Source organism: Sander vitreus, chromosome 13 (genome assembly GCF_031162955.1).
Source record: "Sander vitreus isolate 19-12246 chromosome 13, sanVit1, whole genome shotgun sequence".
Lineage (NCBI taxonomy): Eukaryota > Metazoa > Chordata > Actinopteri > Perciformes > Percidae > Sander > Sander vitreus.
In genome coordinates this window covers 11813624-11837236 of record NC_135867.1, presented here as the reverse complement: position 1 = coordinate 11837236, position 23613 = coordinate 11813624, and the positions used below count along the sequence as shown (strand labels likewise).

Below are 23613 nucleotides of genomic sequence, written 5' to 3'. Positions count from 1 at the left end.
ATTGTTGTATTCCGACTTTTACTTAAGTAAAGGAGCTGCGTACTTATTCCACCACTCCTCTTGCCTGGCAAAGATTAGGATAGGTGACTTAAGCTGTGTGTGTGGATCACTAAGCTACCAGTCTCAAAACATATACATCACCCAGGCACTGTCTGTTCCATTCTTCTGTCGTTAGGGGAGACCAAAGAGAACTCACGTTGTCATGGCAGCAAAGAAAACCTCCCTCCATGGCAACCCTGACTGAGAGCGAGCGAGAGAGAGAGAGAGAGAGGAGAGAAAGTGCGCAAGCAGAGGTGTGCAAATGTCTAAGTGTAGGTGTGTGTGTGTAAAAGAAAGGTGTAAAACTGGCCTGAAACGTCCTTTAAAGCGGAGGATAACAGAATGAGATCTCAGGCATCACAAGAGGCAGTGAACACGCTACAGTATATTCACACACTGCTACACTGAAGCTGTGTCAGAGCATGCAGACAAGGTTAAGTGGTTAAGTAGAATACGGACTCACTTGGGCCTCTACGGCACTCCAAAGCGATGCAATGAGCTTGGTGCTTTGGAAATGGCAGCATCGGTGAACAAACATGTCAGGAATCCTCTGTGTAGAGAAACCTCTGTTTTGTTGTGAATCTGCTTTGTCCATGAAGTCCCACAGTCCCTTATTAATTTAATATATAGACATATAAAGGGGAAGAAGCCTTCTATCCTTTTATGAGCCATATTTGACATCAGACAGGTTGAGCTGGGATAGGAATGGGGGGTATGGATAAAATCTTCTGCCACAGTTTGTAATATACCTTTTTTTTATGTCAAATCACAATATTGATACAGTATCATGATAAGAAATGTAAGATGAGAATTTTTTATACATACTATGTTTTTGACTAATAGAATGAATTTACAACACTTGAGGTACTTTTATTTTGCACATTGATGTTACCCACAAAGGCATAAGGAATATCTCATCTCATGGTGTATCATCATCTCATGGTGTATATTGTCATAGCGCCCAACCTTGTACAGTAGGCTAAATAGTAGATTAGTAGCATAACACACCTGAAGCCCTGACCAAACTGTCAGCAGTGAAGTTGCATTGTGGGTAAGTAAGCACCATGGTTTTGACAAGGACGAAGATTATGTGGGATAAAAAATACGACATCTCTAGTTCTGCTGCATCGATTTTGATAATGTATTAAACAGTCCATCATGAGTCTGATATACATATTATACAGTAAGAGTGCAATGATACATCTGCAGATCTTTCAAACAAATCAGGACACAGTGTCAAAAATGTCCACATTGCCATGTAGCAATGCTGAGCCAACTTGCTCATCAGAGATGCTCCATGTTGCAGCAGACTTTAATGTCATCTCTGACTTGCCACTCTGCATCAGCTTCTGTAGAAATGCATTTCAGTCTGTGTGGTTTTGTGCGATGTCGGTTGGTTTTGGGTGCTCATCTGAACCGCTTGCTTTGCTTGACTGACAGAGCTGATTCTGCAGACACACACACACACACACACACACACACACACACACACACACACACACACACACACACACACACACACACACAGCGTGCTGTGCAGTGCCGAGCAAACAGTTCTGGATAAAAGCTTGCATTCTTCTCTCTTCAAAGCTTTGCAGATTGTGTTGATGGATAAAGAGCTCAGAGTGTAAAATGCTCTCTAATCTGCCCTCCCTCACCGCCTCGCTCCTGCTTACCACTCTCTATCCTTTTCTCCACTTCTCTCTCCTTCCCTGACGCTACTTTCTTTCCTCTCCTCGCATGTTTTTGCTCACTACATTGCTTTTTTCCTTTTTGTTTTAAACTGCTTCAGAGTGATCCTTCTGCAAGGAAAGCAGACAGAAATGGAGCAGTTGGGGAAAATGTAGACATGTTAATATCCACAGTGCATTATTGCTTAAAGAATAAAGCAACAATAATACGAAACAGTTATAATTTGGTGGAAAAAGGGCACAATAGCATATACACAATAATTGATTCTCACAAGAGCTCCCTCCACCCTGCTGTCTCTCCTTGCTTCTCTCATCCATTCTCTTCCTGCCTTCAGAGCAGGTTCATGTGTCATAGCTTACTGTGCCCCAGTCCCATCCCTCTTCCCTGCTCTTGTTCGTTCCCTTGCCGCCTTACTTTTATTCTCCTCCCTCCCTCTCTTTCTCTGTCTTACTGATTACTCCCAGCCGACCTGAGATACAGTGTATTCCCTGTAGTTGTTTTGTTCCATTAACAAACCTAGGAGAGCACATTTCCCCTCTCATAACTATCTGAAATAAAGGCTACAAGCTGCATGTCGTTTAAACAGAACCTGGAGAGGTCTCGGCGAGGCAGAGTTCAGTCTGTTGACATCTATAATGCTTGTGAAACATCTCCTGTAGCTAGAGTCACGTAGAATTAAAGATACATTAATACCTAAGTTAATACATAAAGATGAATTAACCACTGGGGACAATTGATTTTAAATATAAATAAATCATTTTGTGTTATAATACGGTATTGCCAACACCACACACTACTTCATGTGATGTTTATTATAGTATGGTATAATCTATTATAGGGTTAGGCTGCATTTTTTTTTTATAGTTAAAAATGTTTTCCTCATTTCAGCTTTATTCATTCATTCACATTTGTGGTGGAGTTTATAGTTCTTAGTGATACTAATTTAATTTTTTGTGTGACTTGCCAGATCATCATTGACCAAATATGTGATTTCTAGGAGAAAAAATCAATTTAGTTTGATATTTTTTAGATACTGTATGTCCTTGTCAAAAATGTGCAAATGGCAAATATATACTGTATACAGTATATATATATATATATATATATATATATATATATATATATATATATATATATATATATAATTTTGACATTTGAATATCAAAATTGCATTGGCCTGGGATCCAATGAGAAGGATGAACATTAGGATAGAGGAAAGCTGCTGTGTTGTGGTATTTGCAGTATTTATAAATAAATAAATAAATTCAGCTCATGACCTTTTCTGCAAAACATCTATTCTCTTTCTCTTCCATTTTTGCCACCATGCTCAACTGCAGACTTTCTGATGGAGAAAAAGTGCCATGAAGAGCATCCCTGAAAACCAGGACTTGGAAGAGAGGAAAGGATTAGTCTGGCACAGTAGGGCAGGGATTGAGAGATGCAGGTGTAAAGATTGATGAAAGGGAGATTTAATTTGTGTTGTCCTGTTTGGTTTCTGGCCCGCTTGCTACCCAGAAAACATGGTGTACTTGGCTGGCTCTCACCTTCACACACACACAGACACTTCCACATGCACACACCCACTCAGGGACTGACACTCCAACACAAACCTGATCATGCACACACAGACAGTGACCAAATGACAGCACCGTTACTGCCAAGCTGAACCCGCTCGGGGCCAGCAGAAGGGAGCAAAAGGGAGAGGCAGCCATAGTCCAAAACAATTATCCCATTATTACCTCCACCTCGCCTTCTGACAAAAGCTTTGCAGCAACTGCCACCTCCACAGAAAACCTCCACTGTTTTTCAGGTTGGAGGTAATTACTGCTGTCTTTCGTAACCTCGCACAGCCATCCTATTCCACGTATTGGTCTTCCTTGTTTTGTATGGATGACTAAAAGCACGCTCATTACAGGGAGTGTTTATAGCAGTCGTCTGCTTTCAGTTAAACACCCACACACAGACACACACATACATTCAAGTGAACAATGGGGGAACAATTGATTTACCTTCACCATTACTATTATACTTTGAACCTTATGTACTGTTGAAGGAGGAAGAACATAGAGGGAGGGGAAGACAAGGGCAGATACTTTATTTTTGCTGGTGTGGGAGCAACAGCATCTAAACTCCTCTGCTGCACTTGGAGTACAGCAAGTGTTATGAAAACTGAGATTATACTGTGTTTGTATGTGAGCATCAACACCCACTGGTCATCTATTTTTTTATCTATCAATTCAAAACTATTGCATATTTAATTGTTTAATTTTCATTTGAATTTGATGTCCCAATGCATCTAAAAGTTCTTGTGATTCCTGATGCATGAAGACACTGATGACCACAGTTTACTAAGTCTAGGCACTCTTGTAATAAAGACAGGTCAGATTGGTCCCAGTAATAGAAAGTGGAGAGGTAAATGAAGCTGCTGATTATGCACCAGAGTCCCTCTAAGGAAGTAAATAAACAATAAACTAGTTAAGTACAGAGTTGTGTGCTGCAAATGGCTTTTAAAACATTCTTAATATTATACAATTAATGTTTATCAGATTTCTACTTATTAATAATTTAATGTACACTTTCAATTCCCTGATTTATTTTTTGCTAAGTGTCTAAAGCTACGTAATGCCTCTGTCAGTCTATATTTGAGCTGAATGCTGACGTCAGCATGCTAACTTGCTTACAATAACAATGCTAACATGCTGATTAATTGCAGGTATAATGTTTAGCATGTTAGCATGCTATCATTAGTGCTATAAACAAAGCCGAGGCTGATGGCAGTGTATACGTTTTTCAGGTACTTGGTCATAAATGGTCGTGAAATTTGTCCTGATGTACAGGGGCGGGGCTAGAAGGAGGGCACAGGGTGGCACCGACCCCCCCGAAATATGATACCCCCTGGTGCCTCAACCCCCCCCCAGCCCCTCCATTGGGCTAGATTGTTGTCAATCTGACAATTGTGATTCCGTTGGATCAGAGTACTGTCACAGCCAGTTTCCCTAGCCCTTGTCACAGGACCAATTAATGTTGATGACTGTCCAAAATTCTGATACCATGGAACCAGCACTGGAATTGTTTTTTAAAAAAAGTGACAGACTGAGCCTATAGAAAATGTGTATTGTATTCGGATATACAATTTGTTTAAATGAAAACAAGTGAAATTAATAATGAATGTAATGTTTTATTTAGCAGAATTACATTATGTTGTTATATCCTATATCCAGAGCAGATTTTCTATGCTGTATTCTCATAAAATGTCTCTCCCTCTCGTCATCTGTCCAGCTCGCACTTTTGTTTGCCATTTTCTTCTCTCCCTCTTTATCGTGTAATAACAAGCCAACAATTAGTGGCAGTAAATTCATCAAATTCAGTTCTGGGAAGCATTTTACATTTCTAACACACACACACACACACACACACACACACACAGTTCCTGTTATTACCATGCCAGTTCCTATTGGCAGATATTCTCAGACATCTTATTGTTCAAAATTGGCTTCTGATAAAATGAACTAGCCAGATGTGATCCCTAGCCTTGGCTTGCACACACACACTTCAGGTACACACACTTTGAGTTGCTGACTGTCATTGTTAAATTATGAATCAGTTCAGGCTGCGATGTTCAGTTTATGCCTCAGCTGAATATGATGGTTCTATTGGCTTTATGTGAGCAGAAGAATCGGTTATCAGTGTGAAACAGAAAGGAAGAGAATGCTGTTAACAGGCTGAAAATCGTAAAGCAAAACCAGCATTCAGCTGGATGGTGCTGTACGTGCGTCTTCACGCTCCACTGAACCACAAACAGTCCTGGTTAGGTCAGCCTGCCATCCCAATGCCGAGTAAAGTCTGAGTCATTTGTCACTGCAAAAAGGTCCCCTGTGTAAACTGACTCTTAGACAGGCCGGAAGGACAGACAACTCGCAATCTTCAGGACCAGATAGAAAGGCAGGCAGACAGAAAACAACAGAGACAGACATTGCTGCTGTGTGAGTGATATTTGGGATGATTTATAAGTCCAGATGGCTTCCGTTCTGCTCTACTTGTTGTTAGAGATCCCATATCAAGCAGAACCTCAAAGGACAGCAGACGTCAATCACCGTCTGCCTATCATTATAAGCAGATGTGAATACATACACAGTACATATAAATCATCTCTTAGCCATTCAATAAACAAGGAACTCTTGAATCAAATATTTCTGCACTTTCTATTTTATCCTAAAGGCCAAAGAGAGAATCAAATTTGTGATTACTGAAAAAGAATCCTAAATCCATCTATGATTGACCATCCTGTCTTGTTTTGTTGCATCCAAACTCTTTTGTACAGAAGAACTTAACAAACTCAGTTGTCAGGGGTTGCCAAGGCTAAAACAGATTTCTGAGCCCGAACGATAGCCAACAAGTCCTTGCAGTCTGACAGCATTAAAGTGCCCATATTATGAAAAAAACACTTTTTCTGGGATTTGGGGTGTTCTTTTGTGTCTCTGGTGCTCCCACACGCATACAAACTTTGAAAAAAAAATCCATCCATGCTGTTTTGAGTGAGATACGGTTTCTGAATGTGTCCTGCCTTCAGTCTCCAGGGGTGAGCTGTTCAAAATCGGCACGGCTTGTGACATCACAAGCCAAACCAATTTTGTCTAACCGCAACCGTTAGCTCGTAGCGTTAGCGTTAGCATGCTACCTCGTTCTCAATAGCAAAGCACTGCTACAACACACACAAGTTCACCATAATCTACAAAAGAACTACTTACATGTGCACCCTCATTTAGAAGTCTCCCAGCTAATCCTGCCTTGTAACTGACAGAAGTTGGACAAACGGCCTTTCTTTTACTGTCTATGGAGCTAGCTAGCTGACATGATCTACATCTGAGCTACTGCGCATGTGCGAGTGCAATCAAAGATAGTACAGAAGAAGAAGAAGAAATGAGGTGTCACTCTGTAGCTAAAACAGAGGCCAGGTGAAAAGAGGATCTGCAGCAGTGAGAGAGAGCTGTGCAGTACAACAAAAATATGATGTTTTTTGAAAATTAAACCATGTAAACCTATTCTGGTACAACCTTAAAATACAATTATGAACCTGAAAATGAGCATAATATGGGCGCTTTAAACATCTTGGCACACATACAGTATTCATATGCAGCCTGATTTGTTTATGTGTTCTGTGTCAGTCATCTCAGAATAGGAATGGTAACAGTCCATGATGTTTTGCAAATACTGTTTTTCTTTATCACAACACCATGTGGTCCAATTCAGTTTGAACAGATTCTTAGTGAGAGGATCATACCAAGTCACAGTTTCCTTAGGTATAATTGGCTGGTTGGAAACTGCCTGTGAGCATAATTATCATCTTTGCCTTTTTGTTTAGATAGCTAGCAGGATATCTCTAAAACTTGTGAGCATATTTCAATAAAATGTGGTGGAAAATTAGGCCATTGCCAGAGGAAAAAGTAATTAGTGTCTGGTGCTGATCTAGCAATATTCAAAAGATGTTAACATTGCAAGATAAGGCATTTTTTAAAACATTATTTTATTATTTTTTTTTCTATGACCTGTTGGAATTACTTGAGTGACTACTATATAATATGCAAACTACCACATGCATATTATGATTAATGCAGGCTGTTGTTTAGCTAAGTTGTGTTGAGTGTTTTTTAGTTTTTCAAAACACCACTAAATGGAGTCAATAAGATTTTTAATAGTTTACAAAAGTATAGCTTAGATATACTGTAGACCCAACTAAGCCAGGGTGTGGTGGGGTGTGTGAGTTGTGTGCCTTATTTTATTTATTTATTCTTTGTTTCTTTTTCTTTGCCTTTTATGTATAATCTGTTGTGCTCTGTAATTTTGTCTTTTGTGTCTTTTTCTGTTTAAAATCTAAACTGTACAAAATGTCCATTTTCAGAACTTGATTCTGATCTCAATAAGATATGTTGTAAAAAATACCACATTTCATCATCTGTAGTTGTGTGGGTTGATCAGATTTAAGCAGGTATCATTGCCATTACCTTTGAGACTGTGGGTTTAAAATGTAATCTTTAAATTGAAGCCCTGTGCAGATATGATTAATTTTAGGCAGATTAGACTCAAAGAACAAATTCCTGCTGCTCAACAGAGCATGCTCAGTTCATAGCCGGTCAATTTCAGATTGATAGAAAAGGAGACATGAGCCCAAGAAAAAACCATGCTTTGATGTCCCTATCTTGAAAATGATAAAAGATAGCGAGCGGACATTGTGCTCCCTGTCCTCAGCCAGCGTCCTTCACTTTGCTGCTGTAGTTCTGACAAGCTGAGCCATGGGAGCAATTAGGACACAGACGGACTGTGGATGACTAGTCTGACCCTCCACTTCTCACTTCTCTGTTTTTTCCTCCCACTTTAACATCTGTCCTTGCAATCGATCCAACCATCTCTCTATGTTACTCACGCTGTTTTGCAGGCCAGACATCAGCAGTATCACTGTCTTTATTTATTATGAGTATTATTAATTGTCTTTCTGTTCTATTATCTTAATTATTATTCATGTTCCTTCGGCTCCCCATCTATAATTTAAGGCTGATAAACCACATATTCTGAACATCGTTTTTACTGTAAAGTGTGTTGGCTGTCATACTTGACTCTCCTCACTTTCAACTGACTGTGAAACTGTACAAATGATGTATTAGGGGAGCAGGCAGCTTAGAGTCTCTCCCCATCATCTGTTTGACTCCTTTTCAAGACAAATCCTCCCCTCACCCAAATCTCTCCATTCACTTACTTAGAGTACAACAATCCTTTCTATCTGTCTGCTCAACTTTATTTCTTATATTTCTTCTCTGAACAGCACTCTTTTGTGATTGTAACAGCAGGATTGTTAGGTTCTCATGGCATTCCCATTGTTTGCATGTAATGTCGGCCGATCCAATACCTGAAGCTAATTTTAGTTTTGTAGTCACTGTAAATTGCTCCACACACACACACACACACACACACACACACACACACACACACACACACACACACACACACACACACACACACACACACACACACACACACACACAGAGTTGGTGAACATATGCAGGAACATAAAACCTACCCAGGAGACTGGGAGCTGGGGATACATTAGAGTAATGAACCTTGTCTTGTGATGTAAACAACATTTTAGAGGTGTGCTAAGTGTCATGTGTGTGTGTGTGTGTGTGTGTGTGTGTGTGCGCGTGCGTGCGTGCGTGTGTGTGTAGAGGCGGTTTCTTGCATTAATAATATCTCCTCTCTTGCAACATCTTCATCCAGCAGAGTATAGAGCTGATTTGCAAATCTAATCCAGATGTTTAGTGTCTCGTGAGGGAACTATTACTGATTCATAATTAGTGTCTGTTTGAGTGTGTTTTTGTGTGTGACTGCTCGTGTGTTCACATTATTGAGGATACATTTGAATTTGTTATCATTATTGATTGGTATTGTCCATTTCCTCAGTGCACATGTTTTATAGGTATGAGGGTACAGTAGGTTTCAGATCATATTTTAAGAGCAACTGAGCATCATCATGGACCACCCTGGAAAAGGGAAACGTGATGTGTATTAATTGTGCTCTTGTTTATGCATTTTCTGTTTGCCTTTCACCCTTTTCTGTTGCTCATTTCTGTCATTTTAAGCCCACCTGCTATTTGATTTGGAGTCTATACCCCAAGAGCACATTCTCCTCTAACCAATATGACAGCGTGCTCCGACAAAACCTTTGAAGATTTGTCTCCATAGAGACCATGCTTAATTGGGACTCATTAGCATAATTAGCATCTATCTCCTGCTGAACATGCACTGTCTCACTCGCTACTGAACTCATGGATTTCTGCGTGCATGCGAGAGAAATACTTTTGATGTTCCTTAATGACACGTCTTATTACAAAGCAGCAGAGGACATATAAACTCACAATAACACTATCCACACACACACACACACACACACACACACACACACACACACACACACACACACACACACACACACACAAACACTCACTTTGCTGCTGCAAGTCAGTGCAATGGCCGACCTGGTTTAAAAGAAAATTCAGCAACTCTTACTGCACTTTTTTTGGAGTAAGCTGCAGAGGACGTTCTAAGTCGAGTGTTTCTAAGTCATTCACCTCTGGGTGTTCACACGCAGTCACAGAGAGAGAGGGGGAGATTATTTGCTCATACCAGACATGTTATCTTGTGTGTTTCTGTATTTGTTCTGTATAAGTGGTAAACATGACCAAATCTGTCTTAATTCTTGAATTCTGTGAACATAGACACCCTGATGTAGCTTTACTGAATGAGCTGGTTTCCTTATTGCATCTGTGTGACTAGGGACGTGCACAGACATTTTGGGCGGCAGGAGCTCATGAAAAAAAAGGCCTAATAGTTAATAAATAATTATTTATTTTAAATTTAAACAAAACGTTAAATATATTAACACAACTCTGACTACCTTACCATTTTTTCCTATTTCCCTTACACAATTATTTAATAAATACTCACAAAATAATCAGTTCACACAGATACTTTTTTGTATTGACCAGGTTAATCACAAACAGCAGGGGAAACTCTGCCACAATGTGCATGTTTTATGCTACTAGTTTCAAGTATATATCTAGAATAAGTGACAGCACCAAGGAGAGGGGCATAGTTTTGTTTATTTTGCATATGGCAATAACTCATTTAATACATCTTATTTTTTTCATTTCCTTTTAGTGTTATTGGAATAAATAACACTTAAAAAAATCTTTTTTATAAAAAGTCTCAACAAATATCTTGACACTAAACTAAAAAAGGCTGTTGCTGCAATTTTGTTAATTTTACAGAAAGAAACACTGCACCAATAATGGAAAAAAACCCCGATGTTATTATAAGATGAGGAGCCTACGATCCAAATGATGAAGTTACTGTTTAATCCAGGACACTTTTTACATGTTTTGGTCAATTTAGAGATTTTGATTTATTTTGCTTCCATGTCTTCTTTTACTCTAATGGAAATAAGACTTCCAAAATACATATTTAGATGGTATTTGTTATAGGCTGCATCTGTAGATTTCTTCTAAAATATTCTACATATTTAAACCTAACTTTTAAGGGGGAAAGACTCTTAACTCATTAACTGGGGAAGTTCTGTGGTGATATGTTTAGTTATTTTGTTTATCCTGTTCACCTGCAGTGCCTTGTCAAATGAATGCCTTTTCATTGGTTATGCCTAATTTGCATATCAATGTGGCGATTGTTATTAGGTACAGATTTTACTGTAGCTGTTCACCTGAGGTGTCTCCATTAAGGACAGTACATTAGCCTGTAGGGCCATGATGCCTCAGCTTAACCTTAGCTAACATATTACATTAGCAAGTAGCTCATGCATGTTAGCACGATCAAAGTTAACTATTTGTTTTGTCTTTTGTCTAATTAGCTGTAAACTCGAGGCACTGGCTGCTTAGTCTTTTGTTCATCACCACTCACCTCCACACAAGACAAGAAAAACCTTCTGGGATAGGAACTGTCTGCCTCTGTGTGTGTGTGTGTGTGTCTGTGTGTGTGTGTGTCTGTGTGTGCGGCGCGCACTGCTGCGAGGAGACGGATCACACACACACACACACACACAGAGAGAGAGAGAGAGAGAGAGAGAGAGAGAGAGAGAGAGAGAGAGAGAGAGAGAGACAGAGAGATCTGATATTTTGATTATTTTAATTCAAGAAATACATTTGTTTGACAGGGAAGCTGTGTGCTAGCAGGAATATATATATATATATATATATATTTATTAATAAAAAACAAAAACAAATGAGGAAGAAAAAGGGCAGGTGCTCAAGCCTCTTTGGATGTCTATGTGTGCACGTGCCTGCGTGTGACCTTTATATGAAATGGTAGATCTGACATGACATGCCAAGAAAAACAGCATGAGCACTGCGCAAGTATTCAATCAGTGCATGTTCTTGATTGGTTGTTTATGGAACATGTAGCTTTATGAACTCACTACACGAAAGCTCACAAAACCTCCTGCAAAGCTCTGAGGTAGACAGGCTCTTGTGTGCAGGCTTGAGCTGACCTGAGATCAGAAGAGAATCTTGTGTTTTGTCAGGCCTACATTTTAACGGTTTGTATTTCCATCGAAGACGCAATGCATTTTGACAGTGGAGTTTTTGTACTTCTTTGCCACACTACTTTAGCTGTGCTCATCTCAACCGGATAGCCAGTCCTCGAGAGCCCCAATCCCTGTACACGGTCTCCTTGACATCCCCGTGCCCAGTATCAGATACTCTGCTCTGAGGTAGCTGGTTCCCCAGAGATCCCCGCTTTGAGAGTTGTCTTTTGTTTCACTGACTAAAAACAAAGAGAACTTTGCACTGAGATGCCTTAAGAGCAAAGAGATTAGCATTCACCTCTGCAAAACTTATCCTAGAAAAATATCAAGAAGAAAGTGAGCTCTTCTCACATACAGCAGAAATATCAATTCATTCATTTTTCTTAAACTGGCATCATGCTGGTTTCTGAACATAAGTTTAAAAACCAAAGTGATACATACGCATATTTTTAGGTGCTTGTATTTGTTTTTTTAATACAATTTACCTAGTCTATATCCACGACATTCCACTTCCGGGATTGCTCTCGTTCTGCCGGAAATTCCGCCGGATGTCACTCTTTTCAGATGTCCGTTTTCGGATGTCCTGTTACCTTCCGCTTACTTTTTGTTGTCATTTTAAACTCTGGTCGATTTCTGAGGACTATGGTTAACTGCTCCTCAGATCTCTGCAGGGTAAATCCAGACAGCTAGCTGGACTATCTGTCCAATCTGAGTTTTCTGTTGCACGAATAAAACAACCTTTGAACATACACATGTTCCACCAAAACAAGTTCCTTCCTTACCGCTAATCCACTGCATTTCAGAGGTAATAATTGTATTTTTTACATCACTACATTTACATAACAGCAACAGTTACTTTTCAAACTATTATGTAAACCATATACCATATAATAAGCTTATAAAAGGCAATGCATTGTTAAGGATTAAACCAGTGGTGTTAAACCTTTTCAACTTGTGCTCCTTTACAAAAAAGCAAGGTTTATTTGGGGCTCCTTTTCACCTTTCAGATGTCTATTATTTCTCCTCCTAACCGCTTATGATGGTTTTATATAAAAAATGATATCAGGTTCAAAGAGGTTCAGGAGGTTGGGAACCACTGGACTATACAGAACTGTACATTTTTCTTATAATACTGCTGTACCTTTATTTTAGTGGGATTTTGAAAACAGGACTTTTACTCATAGTGGAGTTTTGTGTTATATTCCATGTGACAGAGTAGCTAGGGGCTCTGTGTTTTGCTCAAGGACACACAGGGATCAAATGCATGACTTTTCAGTTATCGGTTGTAGTTTCCAACCACTTTCCCTAACACGCATGCTATCACTCGTTTCATTAATTTCATCATTACAAAACTGCCTTAGAGGATAAGAGAATATTTCATTTATATTTTTATGTAGCTAGCTGATCCCTGACTTAAACGCTCGTACATGAATACTGTAGGTGAGGGCTTAGTGTCTCGAGTAGACACATTTCCATCTCCACTGTTGAATCTTGAGGCTAGATTAGTTTGTTCCAGAGGGAAGAATGAATGAAGAATATTTTTTACTTTTACAGTTTTTTTCTGATGTCATAGTTAGGATTATGTCTGCAACAGTTATTTTAACTGTGATTTACTTTGTAAACTACGGTGGCTGACAGGGGCAAACGCCCTGCAACTTAAGACAAGCAAATAGACAAAACACAAGCAAATTAAGAAAACAATTTCAGAGAGAGAGAGAGAGAGAGAGAGAGAGAGAGAGAGAGAGCTCAGAACGGTGTGCAACTGTGAGATGATAGACTGTAAATATTAAGTCTATGTTTGAGATATGTTTTCTCTCGTTTGGTGGGTGTGTCTCGGCTCAGGTCACAGGTGATACTCAATCAGCAGAGACGTCTGTAAACTCGTGATAATAAAACATTTACAATAACAAATATTACATGAGAGGGTTAGTATAGGTATAAGTAAGTATATGTAGTATAGGCCTCCTCAAGTGCAATATTGTGATTATATAACAACGGTTACCAACAAAATAAGTGATCAATCTGTGTTCATATTGTGGAGCAATTCGCTCTTGAAATACAAAAAAACAGACAGGATTTCTAGTCCATCCCTGTTTAGTAAACCAGCCAATTTACCGTGGGATTTATCAAACTGAATAAATCCCGTTCGCACATATAAACACAAAACTGCTTTGCTAACTCCAACGTGTTGTAAGTAAGACATCTGCTGAAAAAGTTATTGTATTCATTAGCATGATTGCCGTACTGTTTAGTTCACAAACATCCAACACACCAAAGTACAAACACATAGCGGACCAGATGCAAGCTTTTATTTTGAAAAGCCCGAAGCTCGGGGGACGGCACCAGTCGGGAGGGCATGAGACAGGAGCATAGACTGTATATTATTAATATATTATATTATGTTATTAATAATAATAATATGAATTTAATATACAGTCTATGGACGAGGGCATGAGACGGGAGTTCTCTTTTTACTATGCAGCCATACCCGACTCTAATTAAAAGGCAGAGCGCTCTCTCCCCTTGGGGTCGAAAATCCAGCTGTTCCACTAGCTGCTCCCTCTAGAGGTCTGGAGAACTTCCCTTGTATAATCTGGATCTGCAGCGTTTTTTTGTTGCATTTGTTTTCGGGGTTTGTGTGCTTTTCTTTTTGCATCGTTTTTTATTTGCAGTTTTTGTACGTTTGTGTATTTCGTTGTGTTGTGTGTATTTGCAGCGTGTTTATGTATTTGGTTGTGTTGTGTGTATTTGCAGCGTGTTTATGTATTTGGTTGTGTTGTGTGTATTTGCAGTGCGTTTATGTATTTGGTTGTGTTGTGTGTATTTGCAGCGTGTTTGCTGAATGCTGCACATGTGTTGTCAAATATATATAAAACAGAGAAAAGCTGCAAAGCTTCACGTATGAGAAGCTAGAACCACAGAATGTTTACCATTTTTACTTGACAAATTCCCCTTTTTCACAGAAGACATCAGACTTAGTGGTTCAGGTGATCAAACAGGTTGTAAACCAGCCAGCAGTTCAGATCACATTACCTAAAACCACTATTTGTGGGAGCACTTGTAATTCTGTATCACAGAACAGAATAAAACTGTGTGCAAATGTACACCAGTAAACTTTGATGGATATTTACAACAGGCAGGTTATATTATCACCATTTTCCAATTAACTTGGTGAGTACAATGTTTTTATAATGGATATAATTGAAGGCCAAAGCTCCAAACCTTTAAGGGGGCCCTCCTCACTTGTCTGTTATTTACTGTTGGAACTCGAATCTGGTGGACATATACGGGCTTTTGCTACCATATGCATTGGACCAGTGACCTTTTAAGCTTTTCTTTTTTCAGTGTATCTTTTTAGGGGATGCTTTCTCTCTGCACTAGCTCACCCTGTCACCAAGTTCATTAATTTCATTAATCAGCAAACTTACCTAAAGGCATCAGAGGTTATTTACAGCCAAGATAAAATGTTTTTAATATTAGAACTTTTCTAATTTGATATTAATAGCTTTTTTTAATGCATCTATCTCGACATGTCAGCACAAGGCTTCACTGTAGAGTAGCAGAAAATAATCCAAGACCTGGTGGATTGAGCTGCCTTTTGTGCTGCTATATAGAAGGTGTCAGAGGATACCAGGAAGATGAATGAAAAATAGTTGTTTGTGTTTCCATCAGTGATGTATTGATTAATGCATCAACCGATATCCAATTGTGTTGGCTGCCTGCCTGTCTGTCTGTCTGTCTGTCTGTCTGTCTGTCTGTGCCACCTGCTACCAAGAGAGGGAACAAGCTTCTTTATCTGCCCCTGGATCTCCATCACTCGTTCTTTGTCTGCTTTTCGCTCGCTGCTTTATTGTCTCTGTCATCTCCTCCTTTATTTCTCACTTTGCTCCCTGTGCCACTGTTATCTGTTTTTATCAGCGTCATTTTTCTCTCACACCCCTCTCCTGTCACACACCTACCTTCCCTTTCGCTCTCTCAGACACACTCTTACATATTCTCCTCTTTTCCTCGAGCCAATGTATGAAGTGTCTGCTCCCCCATATGGCCTGTCAAGATCCAACAGTGAGAGTGAGGGCGGTGTGTTGCATTCTAACATAGGCGTGAAAAAGAGAGGAGAGAAATCATATGTGGAATGGTGGTGAAATAGGCTGTGAAGAAGCACATCCATTAGGGAAACTGCCTTTGAACTTATGTGGCACTGTGCAGCCATAAATAATCAAAGGGAAGTGTAATTTGTGGAAAATATCAATTATAAATCAAATATTTTCTACAATCCAAATAGAGGCAGCGGTAGAGAAAATAAGCAGGGTTGTGTTATGAAAGAAATGGGTAAACATAAACAATAGGTAGACTGTAGATGCTTATTCTGCAGTTGGACATTATGGAGGAACAATCCTACTGGATCTTTTATAATCTGGTATGATTGTTTGTCTTTTTCCATAATACACAGCTGCAAACTCTGTGATGCAAGAACAAAGGATGGGGAAATATGTGCATGAAAATATGCAGTATAATAAAGTTAATAGACAAGTTTGATAATCAATTAAATGTAATTTTTTAAACAATAATGCCCAATTCCAGCTTCTCAGTTGTAAAGATTAGCTCCTTTTCTTTTCTGTGAATGATAACTGTTTAGATATTAATACCAAGAATAGTTTTGAGTTTAAATCAATCAGGGCCACTTTAAAATGTTTAAAATGTGTACTTTAGCAGGTATAAATCCAGCAATAGACAAAACAAGGAGTTAGATGACATTTAATAGGGCCGCAGAAAATTCTGATGAGCATTTTTCAGTATTCCTCAATACATATTTAAAGTTGTTAAGTTTAAGTTATGTTTTTTTATGTTGTCTGTAACTTATTGTTCTTACTCTTGACCATGACTCTCTTAAAATTTAGATATTGGATATTTCAACTCAGGTTTTCCTGGATGAATGTTGAATAAAATAAGCGTAAGTACCTTGAAATAAGATGTAATGCTGCATAAAGAACAATGAGCCGGTGTGTGATCACTTTCAGTACAATGCAACATAGGGATAAACGAGGCAAGGGATTATACTGATTTGTTTTTGTTTGTTATAATTTTGCTCTCAAGTTTATATTTGTCAGTTCCAGTTTCATGTGGCAAACAGTTTAAATGCACAGGGAGATATTGGTGAAATGCATTCTTGCATAAAATCCTTGCTCAGTGGAGCTTTAAATACCATGTGAATGAATCCATGTGCATAGAAACAAGGGGTTTCTATCGGCCCTGGGTGGATTAGGTCAAACAACTAAAGCCCAGCAGGCATGGTCACCTGTTATGCAGTCAATCCAATCTTTACTAATGGAGCCAGTTCTTGTTAAGGACACAGTGCTCTTCGTCCAAAGTATCACAGCGGGCTGTGCTTTTACTGTACCTGCATCCACAAAAAACAAACGTCTGTCTGTTATCTGTGGCGCACATAGCAAGCAGGATGATGGTTGTGTTGGTGGTGATAGTGGTGTAGGATGGCACATAGTGAAGCGCTAATGACAAAACAGCACTATCAACTGTGTTCAACAGAAAAAAGGATGATGTTTATGTGGGTGGGAGAAGCTGCCATGATGGGAGATAACATAAGCTTGTATTCACCGAAAAAGCCTTATTCTATTACATTGGATTCTACTGTGCTATTCTATTCTGTTATATGTTTAATGTGGCTGCACCCTTAGCACAGATTCAGCTGTTATCAGAAGTATCAGAGCATTATCGTATCATAGAGGAATATTGCATCGGACCAGTAGATACTGGCAGATAAATGTACGAATCCACTTCATGCCCGGTGGGAGTCTTCATCCGTGAGCTATAGCGTTACCCTGACGACTTCCTAAGGTTTACTGCTGTTCAACCAGATTATGAATAATGGAGAAAGGTCAGGATAGATTTTTAATGGATTTATACACCACATGGCCACGGCTGCATCAACAGGGATTCTAGAGCGATCATTTCTATTACAAAGGGCAGGGTATGTTCTGGCCTGAACTGTTGCTCCGACTGCTGCTGCTGTGTTGAATCTACAATGGAAATGTCACTGAACGTTAACATAGGCTACACTTTCCATGCCAGGGTTAATACCACTAATCTAGGTCATGACCTACTTCCAAGCATCATTAAAGAGTGGTCAGATCATATATTTTAAAGAAGGCAGTTTAATTCAATAAATAATCGGCCGAATGAATGTTTCAGATGGGTGGGCCATACAGATAAATAATTCAAATGCTTTGCTGTTTAAATGTTGTCAATTTTAGTTCTTCAGTCATAGCAGCTTACGTCTTAAGTCTTTGTTTCATGTTTCAAAGTGTCTACGCAAAGTTGTGTCTCCAAATGCATAAAACACTGATTGCTCGGTGCATGATATGAGGAGCTTTACACTAATCCCCCTCCTTAATAAGCTGTTTCATGTGCATCACAATTCAAAAAGGGGGTCAGAGTGGGTCTTAATCAGTCATTCAACTTCCATTTTGCCTCCAAAAGGCGAGTCACCATGACTTTAAATGCGTCATTTTAGTGTATTGCAGTGTGTGATGTGTGGAAGATGTAATTTACAGAGTGTCAGCAGCAACCAAGGCTGAGTGTCATGTCCCCCAGTTGACACCAAGTAAACAGTCACTTAGCTTGCGTGTCCCTGTCCACCCCCATAACACTGATCTAATGATCACACCCATGTGTAATTGCTCTGACATATCACAGTGACAGATCATATAGAAAGCAGTAAATCGGGAAGGACTTTAATGCCAGAATTAAAATGGAAACTGGAAATTAGAAACCATCCATTATGGAAGGTTCTGTTTTTTTTATTCAGCTCGCTCACTGGGATAATGGCAGTTTTTTTATTTTGGAGCATGTAGGGAAAACAGACACATGCACATGCGCAGATACAAGCATATGCATGCACCACACACATTGGCATTTGTGACTTGGCAGACAATACCATTTTTAAACACAACTATCCTTTGCACTTGATTTGCATAATTCTAATTAAATGCTCACTCAGAAGCATCCAATCACGATGTCAAGTAGAAAGTAGGAGGAAATAAATCCTTTTATATTTTAATCTGCTTTACTACGACATTGTTTAGCCTGCCAGAGAAATGAATGTTTCACCTCAAACTACACAGAGGCATTCTTATTTGCATCAGTACGCTGCAATACATGTGTTATTTCCATCATTTTAGATTAGCTCTGCTTTTGGCTGCTATTAGGCATTTTTCACACTGCAGATGTGTTTTGATTCTGTCCAAGTAAATGCTGATAACATTTCATACTTTAGTTCCATGTTGTGAAGACTGACCAGAAAGTTTTAGTTAGTTCCAGTTTTTATTTTTTTTTTGCATACATTTTATTTAGACCAGCAATATAAAAGCTTCATTTGCACTCTTAAACACCTCAGAGTTGCTTGCAGTTTCAAAAAATGCATTTCATAAATCAGTTTGCCATTTACAATCAGAAAAGGGAGAGCTTTTTTTCTTTCTTCTGCTTCTCGCAGTAGGCTTCTCTTGGGGACTTGAGTGCACTGACAATAGGCACAGGTTTGGTGACAAGAAAGATGCGGATTGATTCATGAGGCTGATTAAAAATAAATTTACCCAACAACTGAAATTAATTTTTTTTTCACACTTACGATCATGAACGGCAAAGTCAGTGTGGATTTTCATTAACGACTGGGCGATATACTCTATATAATATTATGGAAAAATATATGCAAAACACAGAAAAAAACTGGAAAGGCACTTAGAGAGCGCAGTTTCCCAGTCCGATTATTCCGACACCACATGAATGCAGCACAAATGCCCTGTTTCATTATGTTAACGAAAGTGAAAATTAGTGTATGGTGTTTGTATCTGCAATCATCATCAGTGATGCCCTGTGATATCGATCCGCTCCAGAATGTAATGGGTTTCTTCTTGGTCCATGATACACCCTTCCACCAAGTTTAATAGAAATCGGGCCAGTAGTTTTTCCCGTAATTCTGCTGACAGACAAACAAACCAATAAACAGACGGACACAGCGAACTGAAAACATAACTTTCTCAGCGGACTTAATAATCAAATTGATGTTCAATGCAATGGCATTGCTGTGCATTTCATGAAACAAAACCCTCACATTAAAAACAAAAATTTCAGTTACTCATTTTGCTAGTTTTTTTTTATTAACTATTTGCTTATAATTAAAACAAAAATACAATATAATAATAAAGTCCTTGAGCAAGATGCCCAATTGCTCTTAATATACTGTATGTATATGCAAAACACACCTCAGTCAGCAGCATCTTACTGTACCATTTATTATGCCACACACACACACACACACACACACACACACACGCACCACACACACACACACACACACACACACACACACACACACACATACACACACACACACACACACACACACTCCATATTTATCACTGTCTAACCCTAACCCTGCCTCACATACAGTATATAAACCATACACTTACAATCCTGCTTTATTACTTTGGTGCACACACACACACACACACACACACACACACACACACACACACACACACTGACCAGCATTTGTCCTCCCCCCAGGTGACTATTCTGATCATCCTGGCCCTGGCCTTCCTCGCCTGCATCGTGTTCTTGGTGGTTTATAAGGCCTTCACCTATGATCACGCCTGCCCAGATGGATTCATTTACAAGGTAAGACCCATAAGTGGCCTGCATTATATTTTACAGCATTACAACACACCTATTTACAGCCCAGAGATAGTCAGGTGGTTAACAGGGCAGCTGAAATGTGTGAACGTTAGCATCCACAGGATGAGTTAGGATCCTAATTCGGATTCACAATTTCCATCAGCCCTGGGTTACATCGTCATATCACTTGTTTTGTCCAACCAACAGTCTAAAACCAAAATATGTTAAATTGGCAATGATAGAAAATGGAGAAAATCAGCAAATTTGAGATGCTAGTGACATTTTTGCTTAAAAGATTAATTAATTAATTAAAATGTGTTGCCTCTTTATTTTCTGTCAATTAATGCGAGCTCAACAGTTTTGGAATATTTGCTTTTTGGTGGAGAGTAAGATGAGAAGTCCATTGAATATGAAGGGATACCCAGGAGCTCGTTATCTTAGCTTAGTTTAGTGCAAATACTGGAAACAAGGTGAAACAAGAGACAAAATCCACAGACCAACAACTCTAAAGCTCAGTAATTAGAACATTATAACGGTCATTTGTTTAATTTATACAAAAACCCAAATGTAGAACAACAGTTTGCAATGTAAGAGGGGTTATGTGCTGGACTAATCCTTGACTGGTTAAATCCTCTCTGCCCTTTACTAGCTCCCTCTCTATTTCCCTTGCTATCTAAATAAAAAAAAAAAAAATCAAAGGTGGGTGCACCAACCAGTCTCCTATGGGAGAAAATAAAAAATAAAAATTCCCGCTCTACTTTTACTTATTTCTGAGGTCGTGTTACAAGACGAGGCTAACAGGGCTTATCAGACAGGCAATCATGAATCAATGATATCAGTGATTTTGTTATGACCAGTATAATCAAGTGTAATGTTAGGCTTTTGTTCCTTGACACAGAAGCCAAAGAAAGAAACTCCATTGAGGCCGTTGTCATATGTCATTAGCCATGTCGACTATTAGATGAAAATTAAACTAACTGCCTATTTGACAATAATTATCACATTATGATCACTAACCCCCCATTTATATGGCTGAGCTCGTAAAAGAAATCGCTTAAACACCCATTCTGATCTAACAATCCGCTGCCCAGATATGTACAGTATTAGTGTTGAATCTCTACACTTTTCCAAATGTGATGCAGACAGCCTCTCCTTACCTCCTTGGTACTTATAGATTCCCACTGCACTGCACTTATAACGTAAGTTTCTCTGTACTTTGTGAGAGGTCACCTTGGGATTCTGTGTCACTGGACAAATCTGGTCTTTAATGTGGAATAAATCTAGTTTCAGGCCCACAGCCTCTACAGGGGCTCTGATTGCAGCCTGCAGAGGTATTATTAGCAGTGTCACATGCATGTGTTCACCGGGTGCAAAAATGTCGATAGAAAAACTTGCACACACTCACACAATACTGTGTGGCACATACCAAACACACGACTGCACACAAGGTAGTAAATGTTTACACACTCAAACGCATTCTAATGCTCTACGGACTCAAAATACTGCATATGCACTACAGTACAGTATTACGGCCTGTTTGCCCCCTTCCCCTCTATACGTTCCTACAGCTGTAATGTAAATGGCTTCTTCTATCGCTTCCCTATTCCCTCTAATAAAAACAGTAATGTATACAGATAGGCTTGTGGCTGTTTTTTCCCCCATCATCTGAAATTGTCGTGAGACATTTTTGGCTGGTTTTGGTCATTATTTTGGATAAAAATAACTGATAATTTTATTTTTTTCTTTGCTTCTGAAAAATGTTTTTACTGGGAACCACGCAGTATATTTTTTATCTAGATATAAAGAAGAGTACTTTTAAAAAAAAAAAAAAACAAGCCACAAAGCAGCCCGCCCTCTATGTCTGTCAAGTAAACGTTGATGTTAGCTTCTTAGACATGCCAGTTTTGAATATCACAAATATATTTGAACATTACTGAGTAATGTCAAGTATACCACTAATGTAATATCTTAATACATCTGAGCTCAATTAGTAAATTTTCTATAGATGTAGACTTTTCTCCGACTGGCTTGTTTCAACCTTGATAGGACCTCGACAACAAGCAACTGCATTATTTTATCTGATTCTATTCACGTACAAACAAGATAAATATGTGATTACGCTCAGTGCAAACATATCTCGTTTAAAACTATGCACACCACAACTAGACTTTAATCACAGTAAGAAAAATTGCATTTAAATATTTTTCTCAAATCGTTCAGCCCTGTGAAAAACGTAGATGCGTTTAACAATGAATTAATTGATAAATGTTCTGAACCTCACGGTTCTCTTTCTCCCTTACAGCACAAGCGGTGTATCCCAGCCTCTTTGGAGGCCTACTATGCTGCTCAGGATGCCAACTCAAGGGGCCGTTTCTACACAGTGATCAGCCACTACAGCATGGCCAAGCAGACCACCTCGCACTCTGTCTCCCCCTGGCTGCCTGGAGGGGCAGCGGGGCAGCAGCACAACGCTAAACCTCCGAGTGACGAGGGCCACTGAGTTAGCTGAATGGTTAAAGGGTGTTGTAAACACATGCAGACATGAAGAAATACAGACACAGGCAGATATAGACGCAGCCACACACAAACATGTAGGTGAATATTTAAGATAAGAGACACACATATCCACAACAGCTACATATAGAAAGCCAATATAGAGTGAAAACATGCATGCAGACATAAGAACACACAAGCACATGCTAGGTCATATTCTGATTTACCTTGACTGTCCATTTATGTGCTCATTCTCTTATCGAGGAGCATTTCCCATTGAACCTTTGCACTCTTGGGATCATCATCTGCTAATACACACACACACACACATATATATATATATATATATATATATATATATATATATATATATATATATATACACACACACACACACACACACGGTCTGCTCTGTCGTTACCATGTCCTTTCCTCTAATTTATTATTTATTGATTGTCTTGATATATTTTTTTTTTACTGTAACGTATGAATGATTTGTATGTGATTATCTTTGTACAAAGGCACAAGTCAATGCTGAATTTCATGCTTCCTCTTTGTGAGATCTCTGAATTTGGGAGTCTTTTTTTCTTCTGCAAGTGTGTATAATGTAGTTAATG

The 23613-nt window shown here is 39.0% G+C and overlaps 1 protein-coding gene across 1 annotated transcript in view; it reads left to right on the top strand.

Moving 5' to 3' along the window:
• Positions 1-23309, top strand: part of nsg2 (neuronal vesicle trafficking associated 2) — a 35415-nt gene extending 12106 nt beyond the window's left edge. Inside the window, exons 4-5 of the mRNA XM_078266088.1 lie at positions 20396-20506; positions 22806-23309. Of these exons, the coding sequence (XP_078122214.1) occupies positions 20396-20506; positions 22806-23003 (309 nt within the window). The 3' untranslated portion in view covers positions 23004-23309. The remainder of the gene's footprint in view (positions 1-20395; positions 20507-22805) is intronic.
• The last annotated feature ends 304 nt before the right edge of the window (positions 23310-23613 follow it).